The sequence below is a fragment of the Colias philodice genome, chromosome 5, assembly GCF_061535455.1.
Source record: "Colias philodice isolate Cphi_HAF_F1 chromosome 5, ilColPhil1 Martin Lab GWU primary, whole genome shotgun sequence".
NCBI classification, from domain to species: domain Eukaryota; kingdom Metazoa; phylum Arthropoda; class Insecta; order Lepidoptera; family Pieridae; genus Colias; species Colias philodice.
Genome location: NC_143090.1, coordinates 6,397,726 through 6,425,693, shown reverse-complemented (window position 1 = coordinate 6,425,693; position 27,968 = coordinate 6,397,726). Strand labels below are relative to the sequence as shown.

Genomic DNA, 27,968 nt, shown 5'->3' with positions numbered 1-27,968 from the left:
TTTCAACCACTATTTTCAAGATGGCGGCCATGGGACAAGGGTGGCGACCCCACAAACTTGGTTTAAGCTTCACACTGACCCCCCTACACATCAAAAAAATAAAATTGCGTCCTCTAAAAAACGCAAGGTCAGGCCTAAAAAATGTAAAATTTCAATGGACTATGTAGAGCTAAATGACGACTAAGTTGATTGTTAAGGCAAATAACAATAATTTTATGTCAAAACTAAACCAGATATTTTTTTTAAAGTGATGGTTGCCATCGCTCCAATAAGATAAACGCAGAGCTGCTAATATTTCCATTAACAAATCATAAAACATAATATCTCGTAATAATCTAACTAGATTTTACGACGAAAATTCGCAAACATAACAGTAATAAACAGTAACAATAAAAGTTATTTTTGTAGGAAGCACGTAGATTAGCCGAAAACTGAATCAATTTCCTAACCCTATTCCAAAAAGATTTCATCAAGTCATAGTGCTACGAGGAATGGAATATATCAAAATAAATTATTTCCCTAATGTAACATGCGAGTCGTGTGTTTTAGTGTATCAAAATAGATATTGTGTACAATAGTGTCTTTGTTATGTGTGTTTTAAAGTAGTGTACTTACAATGGATTCAGAAGAGCACATACAAACGTTTTTGAACTGCACGCAGCAGATTCTCGGACGGGATTTGTCTTGGGAAAATTTGAACGTGACGCAAATTCTGGATTTGCTGCCCAAACAATTACATGAGGATATTTCCTTAAAGTAAGTATGAGATATTTTTATATCAATAAATCTAGATAAGTAAGTATCTACACCTATACGATGTATTTAATGAAAACTATAGAGCTTAATGATAACAATACAAGATAAATTGATATACAGTTTGGCAATTGATAGGGTCAAAGTTGCAAAGCTCTGCCGTCCCCGCCTTCTGTCCGTAATATCTTCTTGATAACTTTCGGTACCATAAAAATATTTTTCCTAATAACACTCATAATTAATTGTCTTTTCTTTCTTTTTCTCTCACAATAATTGCTTAAATTGTCAGAGGAATATTGTAATAGGTAAGGATATTTCCTACAAGGTAATCAAAATCCCTCTTCAACAGCACGGAGGACCCATTATTCTCCAAAGGAAACGATTATGGTTATTTGAAATAAGCCAGGTATATTTAAAGTCGTTGGAGTTCAGAATAATGAAAATTGTTCATTTTAATTTGTAATAAATGGTAGAGCGTAAATGTGACTCTTAGGTTTACCTTCTTTCAATAAATACAACTTTGTTTCAATTCAGCTTGAATGATGCATTGATATAAACTCTTAATTAAGAAAAAAGAAGACAATAACTTTCTTTCAAGTTTCAAAAAAAAAATTTAATCATAATAGGTACCGTAAATAAACGTTATGGAAGCGACAGCACACTGACAGATTGAATGTACCTACATTGCAATTAATTTCGTTAATTAATTGGGGTAGAGGATTTCAGTTGTCAATCATGATAAAATCGCTGACCATTTCAAATTGTTGATAAACAGCCTACGTCCATCGCGAATATTGTTAGATATGGGAATGGCTTCACTTTTTAATTTTACTGAAATTAAAATATGAAGAAGAATATTGTTTTTGAAAACATTATAAATATCATAAAATATCATAATCGATTTTAAATAAGCCTTTCTATATTTACACGTATGCTTTATGTAAATTGTTCCATCAAAAATTTGACAGAAACCTTCTAGAGCTTTTATCAGCATTATTCATAAAAGCTTTTTAACACACTATTATAACTCAATGTAGAATCGCACCAAGCCGAAATAGCGGGTGGCTTCTACTACATTAGGGAAAATTACGTTAACACAAAATCGATGTTCGGAATATAGTGAGCAGCAAAAACAATGCACCACGTACCTTGAGATGCTGCAGCACTCGATGAATTTGCGCCCAATCATCCGATGCGATACACGTGTTTCAATAGCCGCCGCGCGCGCACACAGCAGAGGAGCGGCTCGATCGAATACGGAAGTACAAGTGTCGACGCCTGTCGACTGTGTCGTGGTGCATGACAGTTGCAAAATAATTTGACAACCTTTGTTTGCATACTCTGTGCCAAACATCGATAATAGACACCACGATCAATTACACGGTAACGAAACATCCCGCCCACCAAAATGCCTATGGTATTTTCTGGTCAGACGATAAATAGAACATAATGGGAACGAGAACGATAAGAATGATCCGTATAATTATTGATGATACTTATTGATTACGATAAAACTAGTTACCTAACTAATTGATTCTGTATAACACGATAGATGTTACACAGACGCGATATCTTATTGCTAATGATAACTTAATGTCTAGATACCTTACGATACTAAAGAAAGATAAACGATTTAAGCTAGTCCTCGATTGGTAGAGGGCATAACTTAACCAACGGTCTTTGAATTATATGATTTTTCGCTGTTTTAACTACTGCAATCCGAGCTACACCATCAGAACCGGGTAAAAGATCCACTACTCTGGCAAGAGACCATTGTAGTGGCGCACGATTTTCATCCTTAATTATCACCATTGAGCCTATCTGAAGCGGTTTAGAATCCTTAGTCCATTTGGCGCGTTGTGTTAGTGAGTTAAGATACTCGTGTTTCCATTTGGACCAAAAACTCTGGTGAAATGATTGTAACAACTGCCACCGATGAAGCCGACTTATATTAACATTTGATAGATCTTCATCAGGGACAGCTGTCAAAGGCTCTAAGGTAAGGAAATGGCCTGGAGTTAAGACCGATAGATCATTTGGATCCGAACTGATTGCACAAAGCGGTCGCGAATTTAATACTGCTTCGATTTGCACGAAAAGCGTTGTAAGTTCTTCAAACGTAAGAACTTGATCACCAACTACACGAAGTAAATGAGATTTAGCCGCCTTGATTTGAATTTCCCATACACCACCGAAATGAGGAGCTGATGGAGGATTGAACTTAAATTCGATCTTTTCTAAATTAGAAGCTTGATGCATAAGAGACGATAATTGATTTCTTGCACCGATAAAGTTTGATCCACAATCCGCGTGCATCACGTTACATCGACCACGGCGTGCCACAAAGCGTCGTAACGCAGCTATAAATGCGTCAGTGGACAGTGTAGACACCACCTCGAGGTGTACTGCTTTTGTTGTAAGACAAATAAAAAGACAAAGGTAAGCCTTTTCAATCTTAGCACCTCGATGTGGGCCTAATTTAATACGAAACGGTCCGCCGAAATCGACACCTACTATAGAAAATGGTTTGACTTGATTAACACGGTATGACGGTAAATCACTCATAAACGGTTGTAATGGCTTTGGATTTGTTCGATAGCATTGTATACATTTGCTTAAACGATTGCGTACAGTACGTTTTGCCGATATGATCCAAAATTGTTGAAGAAGTAAGAAATGCGTAGTATTGATGCCCGGATGCAAGTAGTTACGATGAATGTTGTCGATAATTAAAAACGTTAATGGATGATCAGACGGTAGAAAGGCTGGATGCCTTTGTTCGTATTCTAAACCTGCGCGTGAAATTCTACCGCCCACCCTGAGAATACCTAATCGATCGATAAATGGATTGAGTTTTCGAAAAGGTTTCGATAAAGGTTTGTTCGATTTAAGATTAGCAATTTCGTTCGAAAAGACTTGACTCTGTACATGTTTAACGATTTTTAATAATGCGTTATGTCTTTCAACGTTATTAATGAAATTATTACGATTAGCTTGAGCTGGGTTTTTAGAGTTATTGATAAAACGATATACAAATGCCAAAATGTTAACGATTGTTTGAAATGATGAATAACGATTAAGTAAAGAGTCAATTATTGTTGGTTCGATTGAAGCTCTCTCTTCAGTGGAAAGAGCTACCTTCCGTTGCTCCTTCTCCATAACGACCTTCTCCTCATTTGATGTGACAACAGCTGTATCCGTAGGCCAAGTATCACTACCTTGGGTTAACCAGCACGGTCCCGCCCACCATAAGGCATTGTGCACAAGCTCACTCGGAAATAAACCTCGTGAACACAAATCAGCAGGATTATCACCTGAGGATACATGATGCCACCAGTCTGTAGGGGTGATATCCTGTATGTGACTGACACGATTCGCGACAAATGTTGTCCAACGCGAAGAATGAGAACGCAGCCCAGACAAAACGATAGTTGAGTCAGACCACAAATATACAGAATCAATATGAATACGAGAAAGATACGTATCTTTTACAAATTTGTAAAGATCTGATATAAGAACTGCAGCACAGAGCTCGAGTCGTGGTAACGATGTATGTTTAAGAGGTGCAACTCGAGCCTTAGAGCAAACGAAGAAAACATGAATATTACCAACAGCATCTGTAACACGTAAATAGATGACAGCTCCGTATGCAAGGGTAGAACTGTCACAAAACCCATGTAGCTCATACGATACAGCATCCGTGCAGGTAAGTTGCCGAGGAATTAGAAGTTCACTCAAAAGATTAAGTTGAGTGCGATGTTTGTTCCATGTATTGATGATCTCGTTAGGCGGCGTTTGGTCCCAACCAACGCCGAGAATCCACAACTTCTGAGTTAAACATTTTGATTGAATTGTGATGGGAGATAAAAAACCTAACGGATCGAAAACCCTAGCGAGTTCACTAAGAATTGAACGCTTAGTACATGGCCGATAAGTAGATTCAATTTCGAAAACGAACGTATCTGTGGATGGATTCCATTTAAGACCTAATACCTTAAGAATTTTATTATCAGAATTGTCTAACGATACGGATCCAGTCAAACAACTATCACTGGGTAGATCAGACAACAACTGCGGTTTATTACTAGCCCACTTCCTAAGTTCAAACTGTCCACACTTAAAAAGTTTAATAATCTGCGACTTTGCTTCCTGAGCGACCTCTAACGATGAAAATCCGGTTGTGACGTCATCACAATAAACATCAGACAGTAGTACTCGTTTTGCGAGTGGATAAGAATCTCCCTCATCTTCAGCAAGCTGTCGAAGAGTACGGCAAGCGAGAAACGGAGACGAAGCTAATCCATATGTGACTGTATTTAAACGATATTCTAAGAGGGGCTCATCAGGAGAACTCCTCCAGAAAATGCGTTGGTAATCACGATGTTCTTGCGCTACTACAATCTGTCTAAACATTTGACGAGCATCAGCCATGAAGACAACGTTGTGTTCCCTAAAGCGTAAAAGTAGATTTAAAATATTCGGTTGTAGCTTTGGGCCGATAAGTTGTGTGTCATTCAGTGACTTAGAATGTATATCCTTCGCAGAAGCGTCGAATAGAACGCGGAGGCGTGTGGTCGCAGAGTCAGGGCGTAGAACGCAATGATGAGGTATGTAGTATTTTCCTGTGCCAACTTGTGCTACAGGAACCACTGTCATGTGACCACTTTCGATGTAATCAGACATAAAGTCGACATATTGCGATTTTAACAAAGCGTCACGTGACAACCTACGTTCGATAGCATAGAACCTACGCAAAGCAACTTCGCGAGAGCCCTCAAATGTAGGTTCTGAATTATTCTTAAATGGAATACGAACAATATAACGCCCAGATTCATCACGTGAGTGTTCTTCAACGAATTTACGTTCGCATAATAACTCATCTGGAGTTAGCATTGAAGTTTGCGGTACCGAATCTAATTCCCAAAAACGATGAACTAATGAATTTAAATCATTATCGATTACAGGCAACGTCTGCAATAGACTACTACATGAAATATTAGTTTTACCTAGAAGTAGCCAACCAAAGATTGAATTAAACGCGGTAGGTTGGTTGACACCTCCCTTGATATGTTGATTAAGAACAGAGTCAGCGAATACATCAGCAGCAAGCAAAATGTCAATGGGACCAGGTATATCGAAACCAGGGTCCGCTAACGGCAACGATTTAATATGGGACCAACTTGATGAATTAAGTTGAGCGATAGGTTGATCGCCACATATTTTAGATATGACGTGCATATCCAAGTTAAATAGAATTCGACCGTTAGTGCCGATAGAACAAGTGACGTCACCAATAATAGGTGCATCCGCTTCCCCTATGCCACTAATTGCCGCGGTTGTTGAAGACGGCGTTAAATTTAAAAGTTTTACTGCTGATTCTGTTATGAAATTGCTCTGACTGCCCGTATCAAAAAGGGCACGGAACGATTGCATATTACCTGAAGCATCCTTAACCTGAACGATAGCTGTGGCTAACAGCACTGTATGATTCGTATGTGACCTTGACACCAGCGACGACCCGATTTGATTTGATTCGATCTTAGTGTTATGATCGCGATGGAGTAAGGTGTGATGTTTACGCTTACACATACGACACGAAAAAATAGATTTGCAATTTTTTAATTGATGTGATGGCTTCAGGCAATTAAAGCACCAATTGTTTTGAGTGGCAATAGCCATACGATCGTCAATCGATTTACTAATAAAATCTTGACAAGAAAAAATAGAATGCGACTTATGGCAATACGCGCAGCTACTTGAATAAACCTTAGACTTATCGTTCGAATTACCTCGATTGTTCTTTGCAACAAGTGCATTTGAATTGAAACGTTTCATTGATTGATTTTGAGTAGTCGAATGCTTTAAAGATTTGTTCACACCAGAAAAATGTGTATCTCGTAATAAGGCTTCGCATTTAGAACGCAAAAAACCCCTTAATTGATCATAAGACGGCAACTCCACGTTAGAATATTTCTCCTCAAAATCGCGGCGTAAGTTCTTGTCTAATTTTGATAAAATATGGTAAACTAAAACAAAATCCCAACGATCTATCGGTAACTCAATAGATTTTAAAATATTTAAATTTTCATCGAATAAGTCGAGTGACTTTTGAAACTCAGTTGCGTTGTTATGCATGAAGTTAGTGTTTAAAATATCTTGCCAACAAGTAAAGGCTAATGTTCGTTTACATTTATAGCGATTTATAAGAGCTTCATACGCGTCGCGATAATATTCGTGAGTCATAGGGAACGCCTTAACCACCGATAACGCATCCCCGCTAAGAGAAGAAATTAAATAATGAAACTTTTCCGTGTCCGAAATTGACGTTGAGTTATGAATTAAAGAATTAAACGTATCATAAAACACAGGCCACTGCTTGATATTGCCCGAAAAATGTGGCAATGTAATTTTAGGTAAACGGATATTCGATGAATTGATGTTCGAATTAATCGAATTATTTGTATCATGTTTAGTTAAACTAATAAAAATAGACTGTATCTGAAAATATAATTCATCGAATTGTTCCTCAATTTCAGTTTCATTATCCGCGTCGTCTGACAAATCGAGTATATTAAAATGAGCATTTTCGAAATTTGAAACGATTTGTTTAATTTCCTGATGATACGATAAAAATAGGTCGTATTGTGAACGATCACTCAAAGCTGCATTACCTATTTCTAACGCCTTCGATAATCTTTTAAGCGCTATAGTACGTTTTCTACGCAATGTCGATAAGTCCTTAGTCGTATAATATTCATCCACCGATTTAGATTTTAATTTTTTCAAAGAACCTAACTTCCGAGTTGTATGTTTAGTTAATAAAGACATCTTATTAAATTTAAATTTATATATCGAATAAACAAAATGTAAAAACGTTTAAACACAAACAATTAAATAACAAGGTTAATCTTCGATGTAATTTTTCAAACAATGAAATAAAATGAAACAATGAAATTATTATTTCACCTTTACGTGTATGAAGTTAAGGATGAAAATCGCATGAAACGGTAATGTGAATGAATACAGATTATAGTTTACAATAACAAGTTACAATGATGATGCGCTGCGCGAGCCGCTAGAATGTTTTTCGATTTACCCCCGAGTATAATTAATATAAAATGAAATTATTTTATATTACGATTTAACCTAATATTACGTTTTAATATTAGTTATGTAGTTAGGATAAACTGTAACGTGAATGAATTATGTTTTGGAATGTGAAATTACTATAGGCCTGTGTAAAATTAAGCACCGATGAAATATGTGATTGCTTAACTAGTTCCTACAATAATTAAACACTTTTGACTTGTACTTCTGAATATGTATTAAGTTTTAGAATATGAAATTGTTTTAAGCCAATTGAATTTAAGCACCGATAAAATAAGTGTTTGCTTAAATAGATCTTATAACAACTTCCTACTTTGTTAAACAAAGAACCTAATACGAACGGAATTGAATTTGATTTTAGATTATGAATTACGTGTGACCAGTAATACCATAAGCTTTTGAATATGATAATTGATACGCAAATTCCCGGGTTTCGGCACCAGAAATAATGTAGAATCGCACCAAGCCGAAATAGCGGGTGGCTTCTACTACATTAGGGAAAATTACGTTAACACAAAATCGATGTTCGGAATATAGTGAGCAGCAAAAACAATGCACCACGTACCTTGAGATGCTGCAGCACTCGATGAATTTGCGCCCAATCATCCGATGCGATACACGTGTTTCAATAGCCGCCGCGCGCGCACACAGCAGAGGAGCGGCTCGATCGAATACGGAAGTACAAGTGTCGACGCCTGTCGACTGTGTCGTGGTGCATGACAGTTGCAAAATAATTTGACAACCTTTGTTTGCATACTCTGTGCCAAACATCGATAATAGACACCACGATCAATTACACGGTAACGAAACACTCAATTTCAGCATTTTCACTTACACTAAAATCGAATGTTTGATGTTTGAATAAATTATAGTTTTTACTATTGATCAAAGTACCTACATAACCGTTAACTTAAAAATTCTTGCTATACAAAATAATAAAGAATAAAATATGAAAGCACTGCTACATTTAAGTGACGACCAATTCAAGGAAATGCTTCCTCTGAGTAGCATTACTTTATGTAATTACGCAATAAACAATCTGTAGCGTACATCTACGTACAACTTTTTTATTTTGTATCATATCTACTGTGAATTATGAAATTTATGTATTATGAATTTTCCTAGAAGTAAGTTGCATTGGGGTAATTAAAGATATATGTATTTTATAAGATATATTTCATGTAAGAGTTAAACGTATCTAGTGATAGTTTGAACTAATACATGCTATTATTTATTTATTATTATTATGCTATACCTACAATGATCCTCTGAATTGGTGTTCCCCCAATGCACTACATAATATACAACAAATAGGTAGGTACGTAAGTACTTCGTACATAAAGTTATTTGGCAGCAAGAATTTTAATTGAATTTCAAATAAGCATGATGTCTGTATCGACGGATAATGTTGGAATTTTGCAATTATATTTTGTACTAACCTAATAGGTACTAAATTAGATAGACGAGAATTTATACTCTCTCAATTTTGTGCTTATAATATTATGTCATCACTAAATATATAAAAAAAATGTGGATACAATACTGGCAAGCGATTACAGGCGATATCATGATGACATATGATTGAAATGTGTTTGCATGCGTATACAAATAAAAATAAATAATGAATGTAATATGTTAGATATGAATTATGATAGATATGTGAACTAGCCAACTAAATACCTATACGTAGATATGAAAACCTATGAAAGAAGCAATATTCTTGAACAATAAGATCTAGAATTCAATTTATTTTCCTCATATAACTGAAGCATTAAACAATAATTCGGTTTTATCGCTTAGGTCAATCATAAATTACTTCAACAGGTCAGGCCTCAAATTCATTCTACACGCAATTAAATGGCTAGGTTACACGCATCGCCTTTCTTAATACCTACATATAAACACATAGAAATTAGAACATTACCTATACAAGTTACCTACCTACGTTGTTTCTATTTCTATTTATGTTTATTATTTGATATTAACCTTCGCAATAACTACACAATTGGATTATTAAATGCCTTAGAAATATAGTCTAGAAAAAATAGTATCTATATTTGGTCATGTGAATGTCTTAAAATGTTTAACTAATGAATTGTAGTAGTGTAGATTATTGATACAAACATAGAATAAATAAGCTCTAGCTGAGAATACAGGAAATTTAAGTTAAATATTTTAAAGTCTAGCAAGATTTACAAAACGTCCATGTATCGCCATATCGGATCTAAACTGTTGTTACCCACAAAACAAATGACTTGTAACACTTTTATATCTTGCAGAATTTTATAGTCTCATGCCCAAATAAATTCGTTGCCGGAAACGTTAAAGTTACACAAAGAATCCCCAAGGTCATTTCGAGGGTGCAAAATCCGAATCTCTAAAGAGCGGTTTTATTTACATCACTATGGGGTTTAAAAATTGTGTGGAAATCTTATTTATGAGACGTAACTTTATTTATTTGTTGCAAGCTCTCTAAATGTTCGCGCTCTTTGTGATTTACTGAAACAACCAAATTTGTTCATAAGGAAAAAAGATACTGATGGAAATAAGCACAAATTTATAAAAATCAGATAAGATTTTTTTCAGAAAGTTTAAATACATTTCTTACTTTTGTTGATTGATAAAAGATGTGCCTAAAACTTAAGTCATTTATCATTTTTACTAGAACACCTGTGCGCGGGAAATTACTTAGTTATACATTTTATTCTTGATTTTACCTACAACGAATATTAATTTTTGTTTGCACAAAAGATAGATGACATTTTGTGACACGCTTACAATAGGGTGTAGTGGGTAGGGTGGGTATGACCAAGTTATGTTTGTTCTTTTCTTCGGAAGGAAATAGGCCTAATTAATTTTCTTTGTTTTCCATGGACAGAGAGATCCGTTGCAAAAAGGATGTGGTAGATGATAGTAGTATAGATAGTAGATAGTGATGGTAGATGGAATATTTTATGCTTGTATGGTAATTAATTGGTAGCATTTAAACGGATATATTATTTAAAACGAAATCAATAAAAATCATACCGTTCTCTATTGCAGCGCATCAGGGATGTTTGCAGAAGCTCATATAGACTGTTTTTACGCTACAATGCGAAAGAGATGCACATCCCTGGTGCGCCGTGTGCGGGACAGCCCCAATGAAATCATGCGCTGTATAGCGAGTCGGCTCGACTGCTGGTATGTGAACCACTGCTGCAAACTGTCTGCTTCCTTGATAGCTTTGTAGCGGTGGAGTACATTTCTAGCAGTCATAATAAATTTTATTTTTACTAACATAATTTTTTAAGATAATAATTGTTACTAACAAAATGAGTCCTGGTTACTTGAATAAATAAAATAAATAAATAAATATGTGCTCCTTTTATATATATCTAAAAAAAATGTATACTCCCGATTTTTAATTATTCCAACAAAATTAATTACTGAAATTTGAAAATATTGCTGAGCTTTGCAACGACGTAGGATTTTTATTTTAAATTTGTATTAATATGTCTTTGTAATGAACCTCATATTTTAGGGTGACTCTCAGTAATTGTATGGGCTTGGGGAAGAGGCCATACGTCCCGCCGTGGTGGGGGCAATTAGCCTGGTTCGTTGTGTTTGCTGTAATGTTGCTCCTGGCTGTGCTGGGAAATACTCTCGTCATTTGGATTGTACTGGGTGAGTACTTCAGCACATTTATACCTATTTATGCCTAAGTACCATTGTGAACTGAAGCACCGTGACAATTCCGTTATGTAGGTATGGCAATCATAATTAAAATCTTATTTTACGTTTTTGGCTGCTTGTACTTATTATTTGACAGTTTCTATATGTAAATCTTTACGTACGTACGTTACGCAACAACTTACTGTAGGTACCTACTTTATTGTAAATGAAATGAAAATATCAAGAAATGCTCTTAGTCCTAATGTTATTCTAAGATAAGTGCTAAGGTAGGGAATTGTTTACTGCTATAGAAAGTATAACATTATGTTAACTTGTTAAAAGACAAATACGGAATGCAATAAAATTGACTTAATGAGCTGTGCGTGCCATTGATTAGGAGGAAATGGGATTCACACATGATTCACATAGTAAAATGATAATAAAGGGAAGCTACAGTTGAAAATTGTAACAGTAATCGTATCTTTGATACGAAATGCGCAATATAAAAAACGTATAGGTAATATGCTCCTGAATAGGTAGTTGTATAAATCACTAAATTTTTGGAAAAATCAATTAAATAAATGATATGGTAGGTACTTAGGCATGAATATTTCATTTATCTACTTTGTCTTATTGTATATAATATTATATTGTAAAATTAACAATTTTGAGTTTAAAATATCAATTGGTTCAATAAAGTTCAACATTGTACAAACAAATCCATTCATACATTCCGAATTCATTTCATTTCTGCTGAATCGCGATTACGTTTTATCTTATTAATTCTATGTATTTATGAATTTCTAATACTTGTCGTATTGTTCGAGTGTTGATATTGAAATATGAAGGTATTTGAACCTCTCGGCAGGTTCAGGAAATCAATTTTCAACCTCAGCAAGTCAGAAAATAAGTAATTACAATACAGCGTTTAATTCGCGGAATATTTAGGTATTAAAAGTCTTCAATAATCGATTTAATTTGTATTGTTTAAGTACTGAGAGGTACTCATTGTATATAATATGGAGGTATATTTTAATGCTCAAGATAATAAAAAGAGTAGGTCCCAATTCTTTTTTAACGTATTTAGTTTATATAATAGGTATTATATACAAAAATCTAATCGTATGTGGTTGCTTCTTTATAATTACTTAATACTAAAAGTTGATACATTCTATGAACATTAATGTTTTCGTAGCACACCGTCGGATGAGGACAGTTACCAACTGTTTTCTCGTGAACTTGGCTGTAGCAGATCTTCTCATGGCATCACTAAATGGAGCACCAAACTTCGTTTTCCTGGTCACAGCAAATTGGCCATTTGGATCTGTGACATGCACGGCGAGCAATTTTACTGCAAATCTGACTGTTTCCGCTGGGGTGTTCACTCTCGTCGCAATTACTGTGGACAGGTAAGATAATTTAGATACAATATTTTTTTTAATATTCACAGCTAAAAAGTATGCTATTTTCAATTAACAGCGAAATTATATCTCCTTTAGAGAGTTCTTGTTCATGGTTTTATAAGGAATTAAAAAAAAAAACATCAAAACGTGCTACATAATATTATACTCTACCGATATGTAGGTACAACTAATATGAAAATTGTATGTTTGATGTTGATATTTAAGTTTATTGAAACGTATTTTCAATTAAAATTGAACTGATAAATTGTCTTACGAATGTCAGTACGACCGCAAAACGATCTTGAAGATTGTTGAACATTCTGCAAAAATTCCACTAATTATACTAACTACGTCTCGCGGTAATATAGTAATATTACTACGTTCATAGTAACCTACATAACATTTTCTACCTTATGTTTATTATGAGAATACTTTAGCTGTACAACCAATATTATGATAAGAACATCAAAATGTCAACATTGTTCACAATTTTATGGTGTTGTTTTAGTATGACTTAAATCCTTATAAAGTAAGGAAAAAACCCCGGCCTGACCCTTCTTCAATTTGATGGTACAGTATTATTTATAAAAATAGTACAAGTAGGTAATGTGCGGTCTGAAGCTCTTGTATAAGTTCTGAAACAAGAGCTTTGGTACTTAAACTACGTCAAATATGGGCAATATAATATGAGAACTAGATTGCTAATGATACTGCTTTCTGGAAAGTATTCATTTATGTTATATACATTTACTAGCTTACCGCCCGCGGCTTCGCCCGCTTTGTCTAAAACCTAATAAATTATATTCTAAAACCTTCCTCTTGAATCACTTTATCTATTAAAAAAACCGCATTAAAATCCGTTGCGTAGTTTTAAAGATTTAAGCATACAAAGGGACATAGGGGCATAGGGACAGAGAAAGCGACTTTGTTTTATACTATGTAGTGATTATAACTTTCATAGTATCGTATTTTATAGCAGGTATAATGTAAAATTACTACGGATTATAATTTAATACGGAATAATTTCATCGATCAATTTAAAAGCTTTGAGTTTCTGAAATTAATATTATTATAACTTGTTATAACTACCCTTAGTCGAATGAAATATTTACTTCATTATTTTTTCTTATTTTTAATACTTGCAGTAGTACTATAACATCCATTCAAATACTAATTAACACTTCAATATAAAATCATTAATTAATGCTATCCCATAAATTAATAATTGAAATCATCATTAGTTTTGATTCCCTCATTATGATTGTTTTAATGGATGTTTATAAAGAAACCAGATGTTACGAGCGAACAGGTGTGGTTGATTCGCAAATTAACCTCCAAAATTAAGATCACTATTACTTTTTACTGCCCAATTTTACGCGGTCATTCTTTATTATAAAAGAATCTTTTGTTGGTTAATTGATAAAGTTTTAAGTGTCTTACTGATGCCCTTTGCAATGTACCTATAACAACATATTATATGTTAGAGACATTAAAAAAGAGAACCACCCAAATAAGCTAATTACTGTAAAGATGTGTAACACGATTTAAATTCAATTTCCCTCAAGGAAATTCGTTTTGTATAGGTAAATATTGGTTTTGTACGTGACACTCATTAAGGCTCATTTTTATCTTTAATTTTGTAATTATCTTATCTTCATTGCCTCAAACTTTAATCTTTCAGTTGGAATAAACTAACTAAAGTTTCATTAATTACTAGCTTTCCGCCCGCGGCTTCGCTCGCGTTTTCAAAGAAAAACCCGCTCCCGTTCCCGTAGGATTTCCGGGATAAAATCTTTCCCATGTGTTAATCCAAGTAACCCTCAATATGTGTGCTAAATTTCATTGTAATCGGTTCAGTAGTATTTGCGTGAAAGAGTAACAAACACACACATACAAATCCTTCCTCAAAAACTTTCGCAATTATAATATTAGTAGGATAGGATAGGATTGCGCCTGGCCTGGAGACGGGCTGCCGCCGAGGGGGTCGCGGAAGAATTCCAACTAATACCCGCGGCCCCATCATTAAAGCGGCTCGACGGAACACAGTGGGGTTTTAGTCGGTAAGAATCCGACATAACCTACGGCTCCTTCCCCGGGGGCCGTGGGTATCTTTGGAAGATTTCCCCACTTAAAAAAAAGATAGGATAGGATAATCTCACATGCTTAGTAGGTATTCAGGTTTATAGGTTATTTACTTATTATACTTAAAGTACAAGTTGAATTTAGAATACCAATAAAATTAGTTCATAAAACTTTTATAAAATGAACTTTTAAGGTTTATCTGAATGTATATTTTTAGAAATAAAAAGTTTCCATATTCTAAAGACCAATTAGCTATACAAAGGAATATTCGTGTAATTTGGTGTAATTTCCCACGGGTAAGCAGTAAAACTAATAGTTATAAGTTAACTTGTGTCAGATGCGTGCAGTTGACACATTAGTATTAAATTCATATGATTAAGGGCATTTAGCAACTTTGAACCTAATGAATTCACCACTTTATAATTAAGTGTGTTAATAAATGTATCTACTTATATTGCACGCCTCATAAGCGAAGCGTTGAGGTGGGTACTACTGTCACTTCGCGCAAAACATCTGATTTTTCAAACTTAAAATGTCTTTATGTATCATACATTGCACTTGTAAGATAATACATACACACACATATTAAGAAAAAACACTATTTTTAACATTCATGATATTTTTGATGTCATTTTTAGGGTTCCGTAGCCAAAATGGCAAAAACGGAACCCTTATAGTTTCGTCATGTCCGTCTGTCCGTCTGTCCGTCTGTCCGTCTGTCACAGCCGATTTACTCGGAAACTATAAGTACTACAGTGATGAAATTTGATGGGAATATGTGTTGTATGAACCGCTACAAAAATATGACACTAAATAGTAAAAAAAAGAATTGGGGGTGGGGCCCCCCATACATGTAACTGAGGGATGAAATTTTTTTTTTCGATGTACATACCCGTGTGGGGTATCAATGGAAAGGTCTTTTAAAATGATATAAAGTTTTCTAAAAAACATTTTTCTTAAAGTGAACGGTTTTTGAGATATCAGCTCTCAAAGTCGTAAAAAGTATGTCCCCCCCCCTCTATTTTTATAACTACGGGGTATAAAATTCTAAAAAAAATAGAGGTGATGCATGCTAATTAACTCTTTCAACGATTTTTTGTTTGATCAAAGTATCTCTTATAGTTTTTGAGATAGGTTGATTTAACTGTAATTTATTATATTTGCTGCTACGGAACCCTTTGTGCGCGAGCCCGACTCGCACTTGGCCGGTTTTATTGTTATTTAAACTAGTTAAAAAACAGTTTAAAAAAGTTCTGTCTTGGACGTCCGTGTGTCTGTATGTGCGGAGGATTTTCTTGTTAACACGATAGCGACCGAAATACTTTACTAATCGAGTCTTTTTTTTTCTCTTACGCTTGAGTATGCTCAGGAATAGAACCCTTTCATTTTTCAGGGTCTGATTCGATGTGGTTTAATTGTTATTAAATAAACAAAAATAATAATTAATAAATAATTATTAAAAAAAATTATGAGGCGTGCACTTTTGGATTTTCCAAACTATTTTAAGTGTATTATTTTATATATTAAGAGTTTTAGCAACAATATAATAAAAAAACGAGCATATGTGCCGAGCACACGTATCAGAAGTGAAACTTCTTTGGCTAGATTCAAAGATACCAAAATCGTCGCCTTACTCCATGACGCACCTAAAGAAGTTTCACGTTTGACTTTTGAACTTTTGACCTATGATTTTATTTCTGAAATTTTCGATTATGAAATTTTCGAGTTTAGGGTGCATTTTTTGCAGCTTTAAAAAGGTTTAATAATTTTTTTATCTTTGCCCAGATACGTCGCGATTGTGAAACCTCTGCAGCACAGATTAAGTCGTCGCATGGCTCGCGCTGTATTGTTAACTGTTTGGTTCGCAAGCGCCTTACTGGCCCTTCCGAGCCTTTTGTATTCTGACACGTATAAGAAAAAGTGAGTATTTTGTAATGTGAAATGTATTTATTTTATTCCTTTCTAGAATATTATAAATTATGAGATGTAATACGAAATTATTGTATAGATACACTAGTATAGTATCTATGTCGCAGGCAAATTGTATTATTTCGCCGTTAACAAACGCTCGGCGTTTTGTATAATGCTGAAGATTTAGTTTTTGCAAACGTCCATAAAAAACGATTACGAGGTGACGGGGCCCCGCTAGTAAAAAAAAAAACACGAATCTAACCTAACCCACCCCTTCATCCAAACCAAAAGTTTCTGATTACGAAATTCTACAATTTGCCTGCAACATCTATATGTATATTTTATTTATTTTCATGCTGACGATTCATATTGTATATTCCTCAAAATATTTAGGTATTCAAAGCTTGTTAGAAAGGCGAATTGTAGAAATAATATGATTAATACATTACAGTTCCCAAGAGCCATGAAAATGTCATAAAATAATTTTATTTACTCACATCTAAATTAATACTATTTTTATATCATTGCACTCAAGGTTATATGGACTTTTTTGCAATTGGTTGTAAAAAGATTGTATAAAACAAGGAAATGATCCTCGGTTTATGGCATTCCTTCAACTTGGCTGGCATTACACGAGGAGACTTTTTCTCTGTGTTATAAAATGACGTCATCACTTTTGTGGTTTTGATGGATCGAAAACTATTAAAATAAATTGATCGCTTAATTCGATATTGAAAGGAATCCAAGTTTCACCGTACATTCTTTTAACTTGCAATTTATCGTCTCAAAATTGCTTGTTTAAATATAAGCGCAGTTTAAACTAATGTTAAGTTAGTAATAATTTATTTCTATTTATGATTTAATTCAAAACTACACGACTGATCTTAAAAAATATTTAACCATTATAAAGTTCATCTTTTAACGAGTAACAAAGGCTATATTGTATTTTCTTGTGTTTTATTTTACTCGAGTATTATACATTTAGTAATTACAGATTTTAACGGATTCTAAACGCGATTTATTCATTATATTATTATCCCGACGTTTCGCACACTTTGCAGCGAGCGTCTCCCCGTGACCACGCTAAGGGCTATATTTTTTATCCTGGATTTAGCAGCTACGGCTAGACTTTAATTTAATATGACATTTTAACGTTATTAGGTATATAATATATTATTTCCCTAAATGTAAATACTGTTTTACCATACATTTTCTGTCAAATCAGAAGATATTTCCTTAATGAATTTTAAGCATAGAACTGATTCTGAATTCTGATTTGAAATTAAATTTTCCTTAAAAGTTATGTTAATCTGTTTATTAACCAACTTCTAACAACCCTTAACACAAAATTTAACAGAATCATTATTACGCTTAATTTTTGACTGATGGGACATTCCAATTAGATTTAATTTTTAATTAAATATTTTTGCTTGGTTAAAATTTTTACGTAAAATATGTCAAATATTTTTCAAGGATACCTTTTTATAAAACACCTGACAAACTGCCTAAAAGATGAAAATTTAATTAAGATTTGTTCGTCTTCTACGAAAGTGACGTGGATTTAAAAGTCTAACAAACAAATCGTCTTTTTCTTTTAAAGCCCTTTCGTGTCAGGGGATTTAGTTAACGAGTTGATATTTGTTAATCTTGTTAAATAACTTTTACTTTATTTTTTTAAGATATCAATCAACTTTAATTAATATCTCCCAACACTTATACATATAAGATTTCATAAAAAACTGCCTTATCATTTTCATGTCTGCGTTAGTAATAATACTATAAAAATATACCTATGTATGTACAGAGCAATGTTATTTTCTATCTATGTATTTAAAAAATTCTAATAAAGGTTTTTTTCTAAGGTACATTAACGGCGAGCGTGAAATATGTTTTATGAAATGGCCGGATGGAAGTTACCCCACATCAAAGACAGACTACTGGTATGATAATATGTTTAAGGAGAAAATAATAATACAACCCTTTTAACTATATCAACTTCTCAAATTTTGTTTGATAACGGACTAAGATTTAGGTAATTTAGTTAGTAATCTTTTCGTAGAAATTCATGCTCAAGAAGTCTAATTGAATAAATAGGTAGGTTTAGTTTGAGAAGGTATTAATTTGCGCGGTTTCAAGTAACATTTTTGACGGAAATCGTTAACCGATATCGGAGGCCTCGTGGGCGACTTTCAATCTCTTATAAGAGGCTAGCATTAAATTCTCGGGTTCATTTAAAATAAATAAATCTTCAACGCACATTGCCGAATCTCTATGTCCATTTGAGTATGCTATTTATATGACCATTACTAGCGTCCTTTTCAAATACGTATGCCTCGATTTCTTTTCATATAAAAAAGGGTATAATTTGAACTCGACCATAAATAACTCTTGATAACATTGATCCTACTGGTAATGTTGTAGAATTTTATTTGAAAAAGCTTATTTATGAACCACTTTATTTTTTTCATAAATAAATATACGTTATTTTGCTGAATATTAAGAAAACATCTGCAAAAATAACATTAGTAGTTATTTTTTAATTTACTCTTTATAGGAAACATTATTAAGGGTAAAATTACTCAGCAATAATTTTCCTTATTATGGTATTTAATTTTCAATCCCTCAAATGATACTTACTACGAAATAAAATAAACCTAACCTACAGTTCAAAGGAAAACAATTTTATTGTTATCCTTTATTACATTTCAAAACGGTTGGTCCTTCGAGCAAACGTAGAAACATTCACTTTAAATTAAAAGTTCCAACGCTTTCAAATTTAAAGTTATTTCAAACGGGTCTCCTTTGAATACAAAAATGTTTGAATTTGTTTGTACTATATACATTATATTTCTCCACTCTTTTCTGTGCATTTAAGCGTTCCTAACAATCCATACTAATATTATAAATGCGAAAGTAACTCTGTCTGTCTGTCTGTTACTCAATCACGCCTTAACTACTGAACTAATTTGCATGAAATTCGGTATAGAGATATTTTGATACCCGAGATTGGACATAGGATAGGTTTTATCCCGGAAATCCTACGGGAATGGGTTTTTCTTTGAAAACGCGGGCGAAGCCGCGGGCGGAAAGCTAGTAGTATATAACATTGTTTCATTTTCTTTCCTTTTTTTATTACAAAAAACCGAAACATATATAACTGCATCTGTCAAGCATTTCAATGTAATTTACTCCCTAATTTTTATTATATTTTGCTTCTTCATTTTCTCTTATAAAAATATCCGGGTTTGCTTAGAATAAGTACATCGCTTATCAATAAAAGTATAGAGTCATCCCTTAAACTTAAGTTTTATATATTTAGGTATATATATATTAGATATAATATATATCTATTATAATGGTAGTTGTTTTATAATTATACAAATACGACCCTTTACGTTCACCTCTAAGAAGGTTCACACTTCCATTAAACATTATTTCTTCCTTTTATGGTTACTTCTAGTTACAATTTGGTATTCTTGGGTGTGACGTATGTCCTGCCGATGTCGGTCATGGTGTGGGCATATGCTCGCATGAGCGAGGCGCTACGGGGCAGGACTATAGGAGAGTGTACATATCATCAGATGCAAGTCGTTCGAGCTAAGAGAAAGGTAAATATTTTTATTTTTATATCGACTTAAGGGTAGGGGATCAAACGAACTTTGTTTACTTTGGGTACGTTAAACGTTTTTGTTACTTATAAGTCTATATGGGTATAAGTGAGAAGATATATTTTTAACTAAATTTGAAGTTATGTATTGCTTTTTCAGAACGTAATGATACTTATATTCAATGTTAACATTTTTAAATGATAGTACACTAAACATTAACACACAATAATTGTAATAAACAGGCAATCGCTATTAATGCAATGAGCTTATCACATAAAGGTTGCTCAGGTATTAACAGTTCTCAGAGAAATGGGAGAGTATAATGGCGTAAAGTGGAATTAGTTTAGTTAAAATTAGTCTAACGTGAACAGTACGGAGCATTTATTATTTAATGTGTGTGTTTAAGTAATGTTCCCATATTCGTGTCTGCTATGTCATATTTAACTTTGATGACGTGCCAAAATACCAAAATGCCAGTAAGCCGGGGCATTTCCAATAAGGAAAATGGAGAAAAATATAAAAAGCTCTACATATAGAGTAAAATCACTCTTTTTGTTAATCAAAGGTTTAAGAAACAGCGTTTTAACTAGTAGATAAAGAATAAAGTAATGAAGCGTTGAAGGGGAGTAGTAGAAAATTTTATTGTAGCTCTTAAGGAAGTTTATGAAACTTATATAGAATTTGCCGAGAGCAACACGTGTATAGAAAGTTTATTTGTTCTAACTTTGCTGATTTATTATGTGAGACATATAGCAGGGAAACACTATTAAAGACGATTATTTCATATAAGTTTCACACATTCAGGTAATCACGGAAGAGGACTTAAAATCCTTTATCCTACTAATATCATAAATGCGAAAGTTTGTGACGATAGATGTATGTATGTTTGTAACTCTTTCACGCAAGTACTACTGAACCGATTACAATGAAATTTAGGACGAACATAGAAGGTAACTTGCATTAACACATTGGTTTTATCATGGAAATCTCACGGGAACGGAAGCTATGCGGGTTTTTCTTTTAAAACGCGATAAAGCCACGGGCGAAAAGCTAGTATATAAAAATATAATAAATATAAGTCAAGGACATACGTAATAAGATGACACAAGAAGGTAATAAAATCTCACCTTGGTTGTTATTTTACTAGCTAGGTACTACACAATTTTTTAGGGAACGTTACGACGTTAGGTATATGATAACATGAGTACCTACATAATTTGTTTTTACCTTTATTCAAGTTGATGACGAAGCTAAACATGATATATACACTTTTTTATTAAACAGGTAATTTCTCTATAAGAATTTTATGTAGTATAATAATATGAGTAGTATAATAATATGAGTAGTATAATAATATGTAGTATAATAATATGAGTATATCTTCACTTTTAAGGCTTTTCACATAAACATCACTTACTTTTATAGATGAAAAATTCCTTCAAAGTTCATTATGATAGAAACCACTTCCTATTCAAAATTCAAATGCCGAAGAAATTCCTTCCATTCAAATTTCAAATAATACATGCAAATTTTTCCTATCGATAGAAATACTATCTTTATGCTAAAAGGTTTCCAGTAAAAAGTCTTTTTATATACGTAAATATACTTTTTATAAAATATTATACATAATGTTTACCTCTATATCTTTTATAGAATTGTAACCTCTGCATTTGACCATGTGATGATCATAAGTGTTGTGTTTGAGCCGATAAAGAATTTCTTTGGTCAAATGTGTACCAACGGCGAAGGCGGGGTGCACACCAGTTTCTTATATAAAGATACTTCTCTCAGGTGGTACGAATGTTCGTCCTCGTGGTGATGGTATTCGCGCTCTGTTGGCTCCCGTACCACGCGTACTTCGTGCTTGTATACCACCACCAGGCGCTCGCTTCTGCGCCATTCGCACAGCACATATACCTGGCCTTCTATTGGCTGGCCATGGCCAACTCGATGTTCAATCCGCTGATTTATTATTGGATGAGTAATAAGTAAGTATTTATATTGTTATACACTTCTTATAGTCTATAATAATATTATAAAGCATTAGTTTTTTTTGTTCAACGCGCTAATCTCAGGAACTCCAGGTCCGGTTTTTAAATAGTTTCAGTGTTAGATAGCCCATTTATCGAGGAATATATTATTACCATAACGCTCAGAGCATAGTTAACACTTAACATTACATAGTTAAAGTCTATACCTACTTGTATTATTTTATATGTTGAAGACTTGGAAGATTGTTTTCAGTTTATTCATTTGTTTTTCATTCAACAACACGTTTTAATAATCGTGAAAAACCGAATGGATTCTTGAATACATTTTAATACAAACAGAATACTTTGAATAAATTTCTGTGGAAAATGTTTCGCTACCAACTGATTTGATTTCGGTTTCTACGTTAAGTATTCTTAGCTTCGTAATCATTAACATACCTCTGTAAGAGCCGATTGGAGTAGGAAAGTTCTTTTGCTGAATGTTCCGAAGAGAATTTGATTGTTATGTGTTAAGAAATTACATTCTGATAGAATAACAAAACTGAACCTACTTAGATACAAAATACGAAAAGGGTAAAACTTATATTTGTATGTTTTCTGTTTTCACATTTTCTGTTGTTATATTTTTAATGATTCATAAAAAAATACTATACATTTTGATTCATTCGTTATACGTAAAGGGGAATCCGGAATATTTTCGTATTAAAAATTCTAAATTTATATACATATTAAATATTCTATTCTCCGTTAACAACACGTTTATTTTTACAAATATCTTTCAACAGGTTTCGGATATACTTTCGCTTAGTTCTCTGCTGGTGTCGCTCGGTGAAAACAAACACACCTAATGATTTTAAGAAACAATTAGAAATGAACAAGTCGTATTCTGGTGAGTAATCCAGTTTTCAATTCACTTAATTATACGCAATATACGGAAGCTAAAAGCGATTACTTATTTCAGTAATCGTGGTGTGTATTTATAATTTTATATTATGTTTAAAAATGGGTAAATAGTTTCGTTTAGGTAAATGCTTTGTATTGAGATACTTATAGATATTGTCTGGCTAACGAAAGATGAGACTGGAAAAAGGCGGCAAATTCAAAAAATCAACATATGGCAACTTAGGTTATAGTTGGAAATATAGTTTTAATACTTTTATTTATTATTTTCTCTTACGAGCAAAAAAAAACAACAAACTCTTCATCTTTATAATATTGTTTTATGAAATATACTTAATACCTCAGCTTAGTACAGTTAAGTGATACAGATAGACAAAAAAGAACACCGAATGAAAGCAAGAAAAAACACAATAAAAATACAATTAAATTTTGTTTAATCAATCTAAAAATTCAACCGCGAGTGAATAGTAAGAATCACTATCATTATCTCTGACTCTTATTATGAACCCTTCCATTTCTGCAGTTATTCCATCTCGTTTTTTATACTATCTTCCAACACGAATAACATGGTCCCTTAGCATGGTCCGGTCATAGAAGAAATCTCGTCAAGATACTGATTTTGTCTCTTTAAACATTTTGAACGAAACAGATCATTCAATTTTTTTTATTATTGCTTGAATAGTTTATAACTGGACTATTGGTATCATCCATGTTACTTGCAAAATAATAAATATTAAACAATGCAATCAAAATGAATAGTATCAAAATATCAAAGTCACACTTAACAATGCATTGAGATATTTCACGTAAACACTCTTGTTTTTCCTTGAAAACTACATCTCTTTCAACTTGTTTCTTTTCAAATTTACTAATCATAGTAAAAAGAACCTTTTTTAAGTCGCATTTCAATGTTTTCGTCTCGTTTTCAATTAGAAATCACTAAAATCGCGGAAATAATTTTCACTTTGACACATCAACAACTCAGGTTTTAATAACAATTACGTAATTATAAGTGTTGCCATATAAATTTTCGAAATAAAAAGCCAGTCTCATCTTTCGTTAGCCAAACTCTATAGCAGATGTGGGTGTTTATATCAACATTCTTCACTCAAATGTGCCTAAAAATAGTTAGTACAACGCAAATACAAAGAATGTTTTATTCAAATTCTTTCCTCGTTGAAATTTCCGTTAACCCATTTTATGGTTGTGCGGATTTGCGGATTGTTAGTCAAATACACCTTTCGAAAGAATGTGTTTGAGTTTAAGTCAGTGAACTGACATTTAAAGATCTTGATGGTCTTTTACATTTTCGAGTAAAGATACTTTAAAATTTTTGATGTGGAACATTTTTCATTTAGAACAAACACACACTATCAATTAACTGCATTTCTTTGGTAATGAGCAAAACTCGACCAAACGTCATCGTTTTCTGAAAACAATTTCACTTCAAAACATACCTTCATACATAACATATTACTACCTTTATTGTTTAGATAACTTGTATTATTTAGATACACATTTCTAGTGCATTAACCCTATGTATGCATTGTTTACGATTCAAAGGAAAATTGAATTATGAAATACAAATTGCATAGTAGCATTTTCATTAATTAGCTACTGTAGGAATTGTTGCAGCTGTTATTAGTAGGTAACTACACATTAGTACATTGCGACGTTAATTAAAATACACAAACGTGTTAATTGTATACAGGTTTCTATGAATTTAAATATTAAATATTACAAATTTATATCGCTATGTTTTTGAAGTGAAACTTCTTTATCGGGGTTGGAAAAAAATTTAGTGTAACAATTTTTCGTTACGCGTGACATTTTTCCGTTACGCGCCATCTTTTTCTTATCCCTATTACGCGTGATTCGACGTATTTCTGTAAAGTTGCCTATAGTAAATTATTTTTTGAAAAATAAGGTCATAAAGAAGTTTCACTTCTTACGTGTGTACCTACACTAGTACACGCACATATTTTTTTGACGTGACAACGTCTTATAATTCGATAGAGCCGGCTGCACGCACGAAAAAACATGACTCATGCGGCGTTACCTCGCTCTGAGGCGTTCCATGTAAGGCTTGAAGTGCGAGCGAGAGCGCGGAACGAGCGACAAAGAAGCACAGTCGGACGTTGTCACGTTCAACTATACAGACAACCAATTTTTTTTAAAATCATTTATTGATTTTAAGGATTTCAATTTCTTTTTGTTTCAAAAGATTTGAAATGGGTATATATTTAAATAAATGGGCCTACTACTATCATATTAAGGCTAAGTGATTTATTATACTTGAACATGTACTATTGTATTAACGTTGACAATCACATTATCTGAATAGCTCATTCTAATTTAACCACAAAGGAGGCATTGTATATAACGTAGGATTTATCGCTTAACAAATGGTTGGCTTGGCTTTACTTTATTTAAACTCGAAATGCTGAACTTACTGAAAGAATAGACCTTTATTTTTTACCATTAAAGACAAATTTGCGTTTGTTACTACTTTACGCAAAAACAGCTGATTCGATCTGTATGAAAATTGATATAGAGATAGATTATAGTCTCACATATGTTATGCTTTCATACGCTGATAGGAATGTACTAACCGCCAGACGCCGCGGGTTCCAGCTAGTAATATGTTATTGAGAACGTTATTAAGCTGTATAATTTTTATACATAGAGAAAGGTTTTCATGTATAAAACACTTATATAACACAAAGAGTTCACCGACACTGACCTTGACTATTATAAAGACAACGCAAGAAGTCCCAGACTATAATACTATAGCTAGTAATAAATACAGTACCTACACACGGCATGATAAATATAACCTTTTCCCTGGAAACTACAATTGTATGTTACAGGAAGCCACAAACATTACCGGGAAGCGTCTTCATTTACAAGGGCTTGACACTCGCGTAAACGGAGCAATATTTCCCGCTCCTTGACCCCTAATGGTGAGTTTATTTTGAATGACACAATCAAGGTTATTTAATACCGATTTAATTTACTGCTGAAATCCCTAAGAAATTGCGTAACGTTGCTCTATTCTTGCCCTTCTGAGAAAATTATTAGCATCCAGCAGGCTGAGACTTAAACGCTAAGGAATAGAAACTGCTAGCGCTAATTATTGACATAAGCTCATGACATTTTAGTAATGGTTCGGTCACACTACCAACGACGACGACGACGACGACCAAAATTCCCATCCAGACAAAATTCGTTCAAAATAAAATATTAAAATTTCCCGACATACTGGTACTCGAAAAGAAAAAAATTTCGAGGTCAATTAATAAAAAAATAGGTTTTTTGCGATTTTCGCCGAGACGGTAAGTTAATCGTATAATTACCTGGGACCAAAATTGTAGATCATAAAATAATCTATAAAAAACTTCCAATACATTTTTTTCTAGGAGCCACCGTTTCTACGAAAAATCTATGTTTTCATTTATTATTCTCAAAAAAAAAATTCCAATCACCAGAACGACAGGAAATTTTAATATTTTATTTTTAAGTGTGTTTTTCACAATTTTGTTAAATTGCGACTGGATGAAAATTTTGTTTGTGGTCGTCTTCGTCGTTGGTAGGGTGAACAAATCCTTAGCGCTTATGACAATTAGTATCGCCAGCGGATTCTATTCCATTGCGTTTTGACGTTTGGCTAAAGGGGCTGGAAAATAATTTGACGAAATAATTTGTATCCAATTTGACAATAGACAATATTTATAGAAAATAATGACATTCGTGTAATGTTAATGAAAACGACCAAAATATTTTTTTTTTTTCACAGATCTAGTACAACTCTATGTTTTTTTTAGTCGAATACCTAAGAATAATTTTCATTCGAATACAACGAAGCCTTGACAATATTTTTCGGTTGATGATTGTTTGGATTTAATCTTAATTATAAAAGCAATTCTTCAAAAGATATGAATGAATTGAACACGTTCGATATTCCTTTTTACTAAAATAAAGCTGTATTTGGTAACAGATTAGTTACTTTTTGTAACAACTTCGATATATTCATAACTACTCATATTTCGACTTCCTTTAAATGTATATAATCTAGCAGAAAAAGGCAGAGTTTGTTAATGACAGTGATATTAATAATTCTTATGTTATTTTTAACTTGTTTTTATTATTTTTCACCAGAATCAAACGCCACATCGGTGTTAACAAATGGGAAAACATTAAAAACGCATCCCTGCGGCGAAGAAGTGGAAAACTACGTGTGTGATGATAGACTCTAATTTTATACATAATTTTTCCTAATTCAGCCTTAAATATATGACTATTGTGTACTTCTCAAAACCTCAACTTTAATATTGTAATAAAACACTATTTTTATGTGAATATCTACTAGATAGTATGTACATAATATTTTTATAGTAACCGGTTTCACATGACGACAATACGCATTCTCTACCCTCATTACAGTTAATTATGATGTAATTTATTTTATGCAAATTATTATGAAGAATTGAATAAAGTGTTAATGTTTGCAATATAGTTTTATTATTTACGGAAACCCTTTAAAAAAAATCAGAGTACATCTA

General features: G+C 33.2%; 1 protein-coding gene across 1 annotated transcript; it reads left to right on the top strand.

The window, feature by feature from the left end:
* Positions 1-74: 74 nt before the first annotated feature.
* Positions 75-27,968, top strand: LOC149488482 (tachykinin-like peptides receptor 86C). The gene is made up of 10 exons (XM_089695607.1): positions 75-756; positions 11,381-11,523; positions 12,707-12,920; positions 16,782-16,916; positions 18,770-18,847; positions 20,368-20,515; positions 22,307-22,503; positions 23,292-23,395; positions 26,277-26,369; positions 27,565-27,968. Exons 1-9 carry the CDS (start codon positions 617-619, stop codon positions 26,321-26,323), a joined length of 1,206 nt encoding a protein of 401 aa, XP_089551733.1. The 5' UTR covers positions 75-616; the 3' UTR covers positions 26,324-26,369; positions 27,565-27,968.

Bases quoted from the DNA above. Each gene is read 5' to 3' on its own strand.
- LOC149488482 (XM_089695607.1), top strand. From the start codon at position 617: ATGGATTCAGAAGAGCACATACAAACGTTTTTGAACTGCACGCAGCAG. The intron at 20,516-22,306 runs GTAAATATTTTT...TACTTCTCTCAG, and splicing joins TCGTTCGAGCTAAGAGAAAG to GTGGTACGAATGTTCGTCCT. The intron at 23,396-26,276 runs GTGAGTAATCCA...TGTATGTTACAG, and splicing joins AATGAACAAGTCGTATTCTG to GAAGCCACAAACATTACCGG.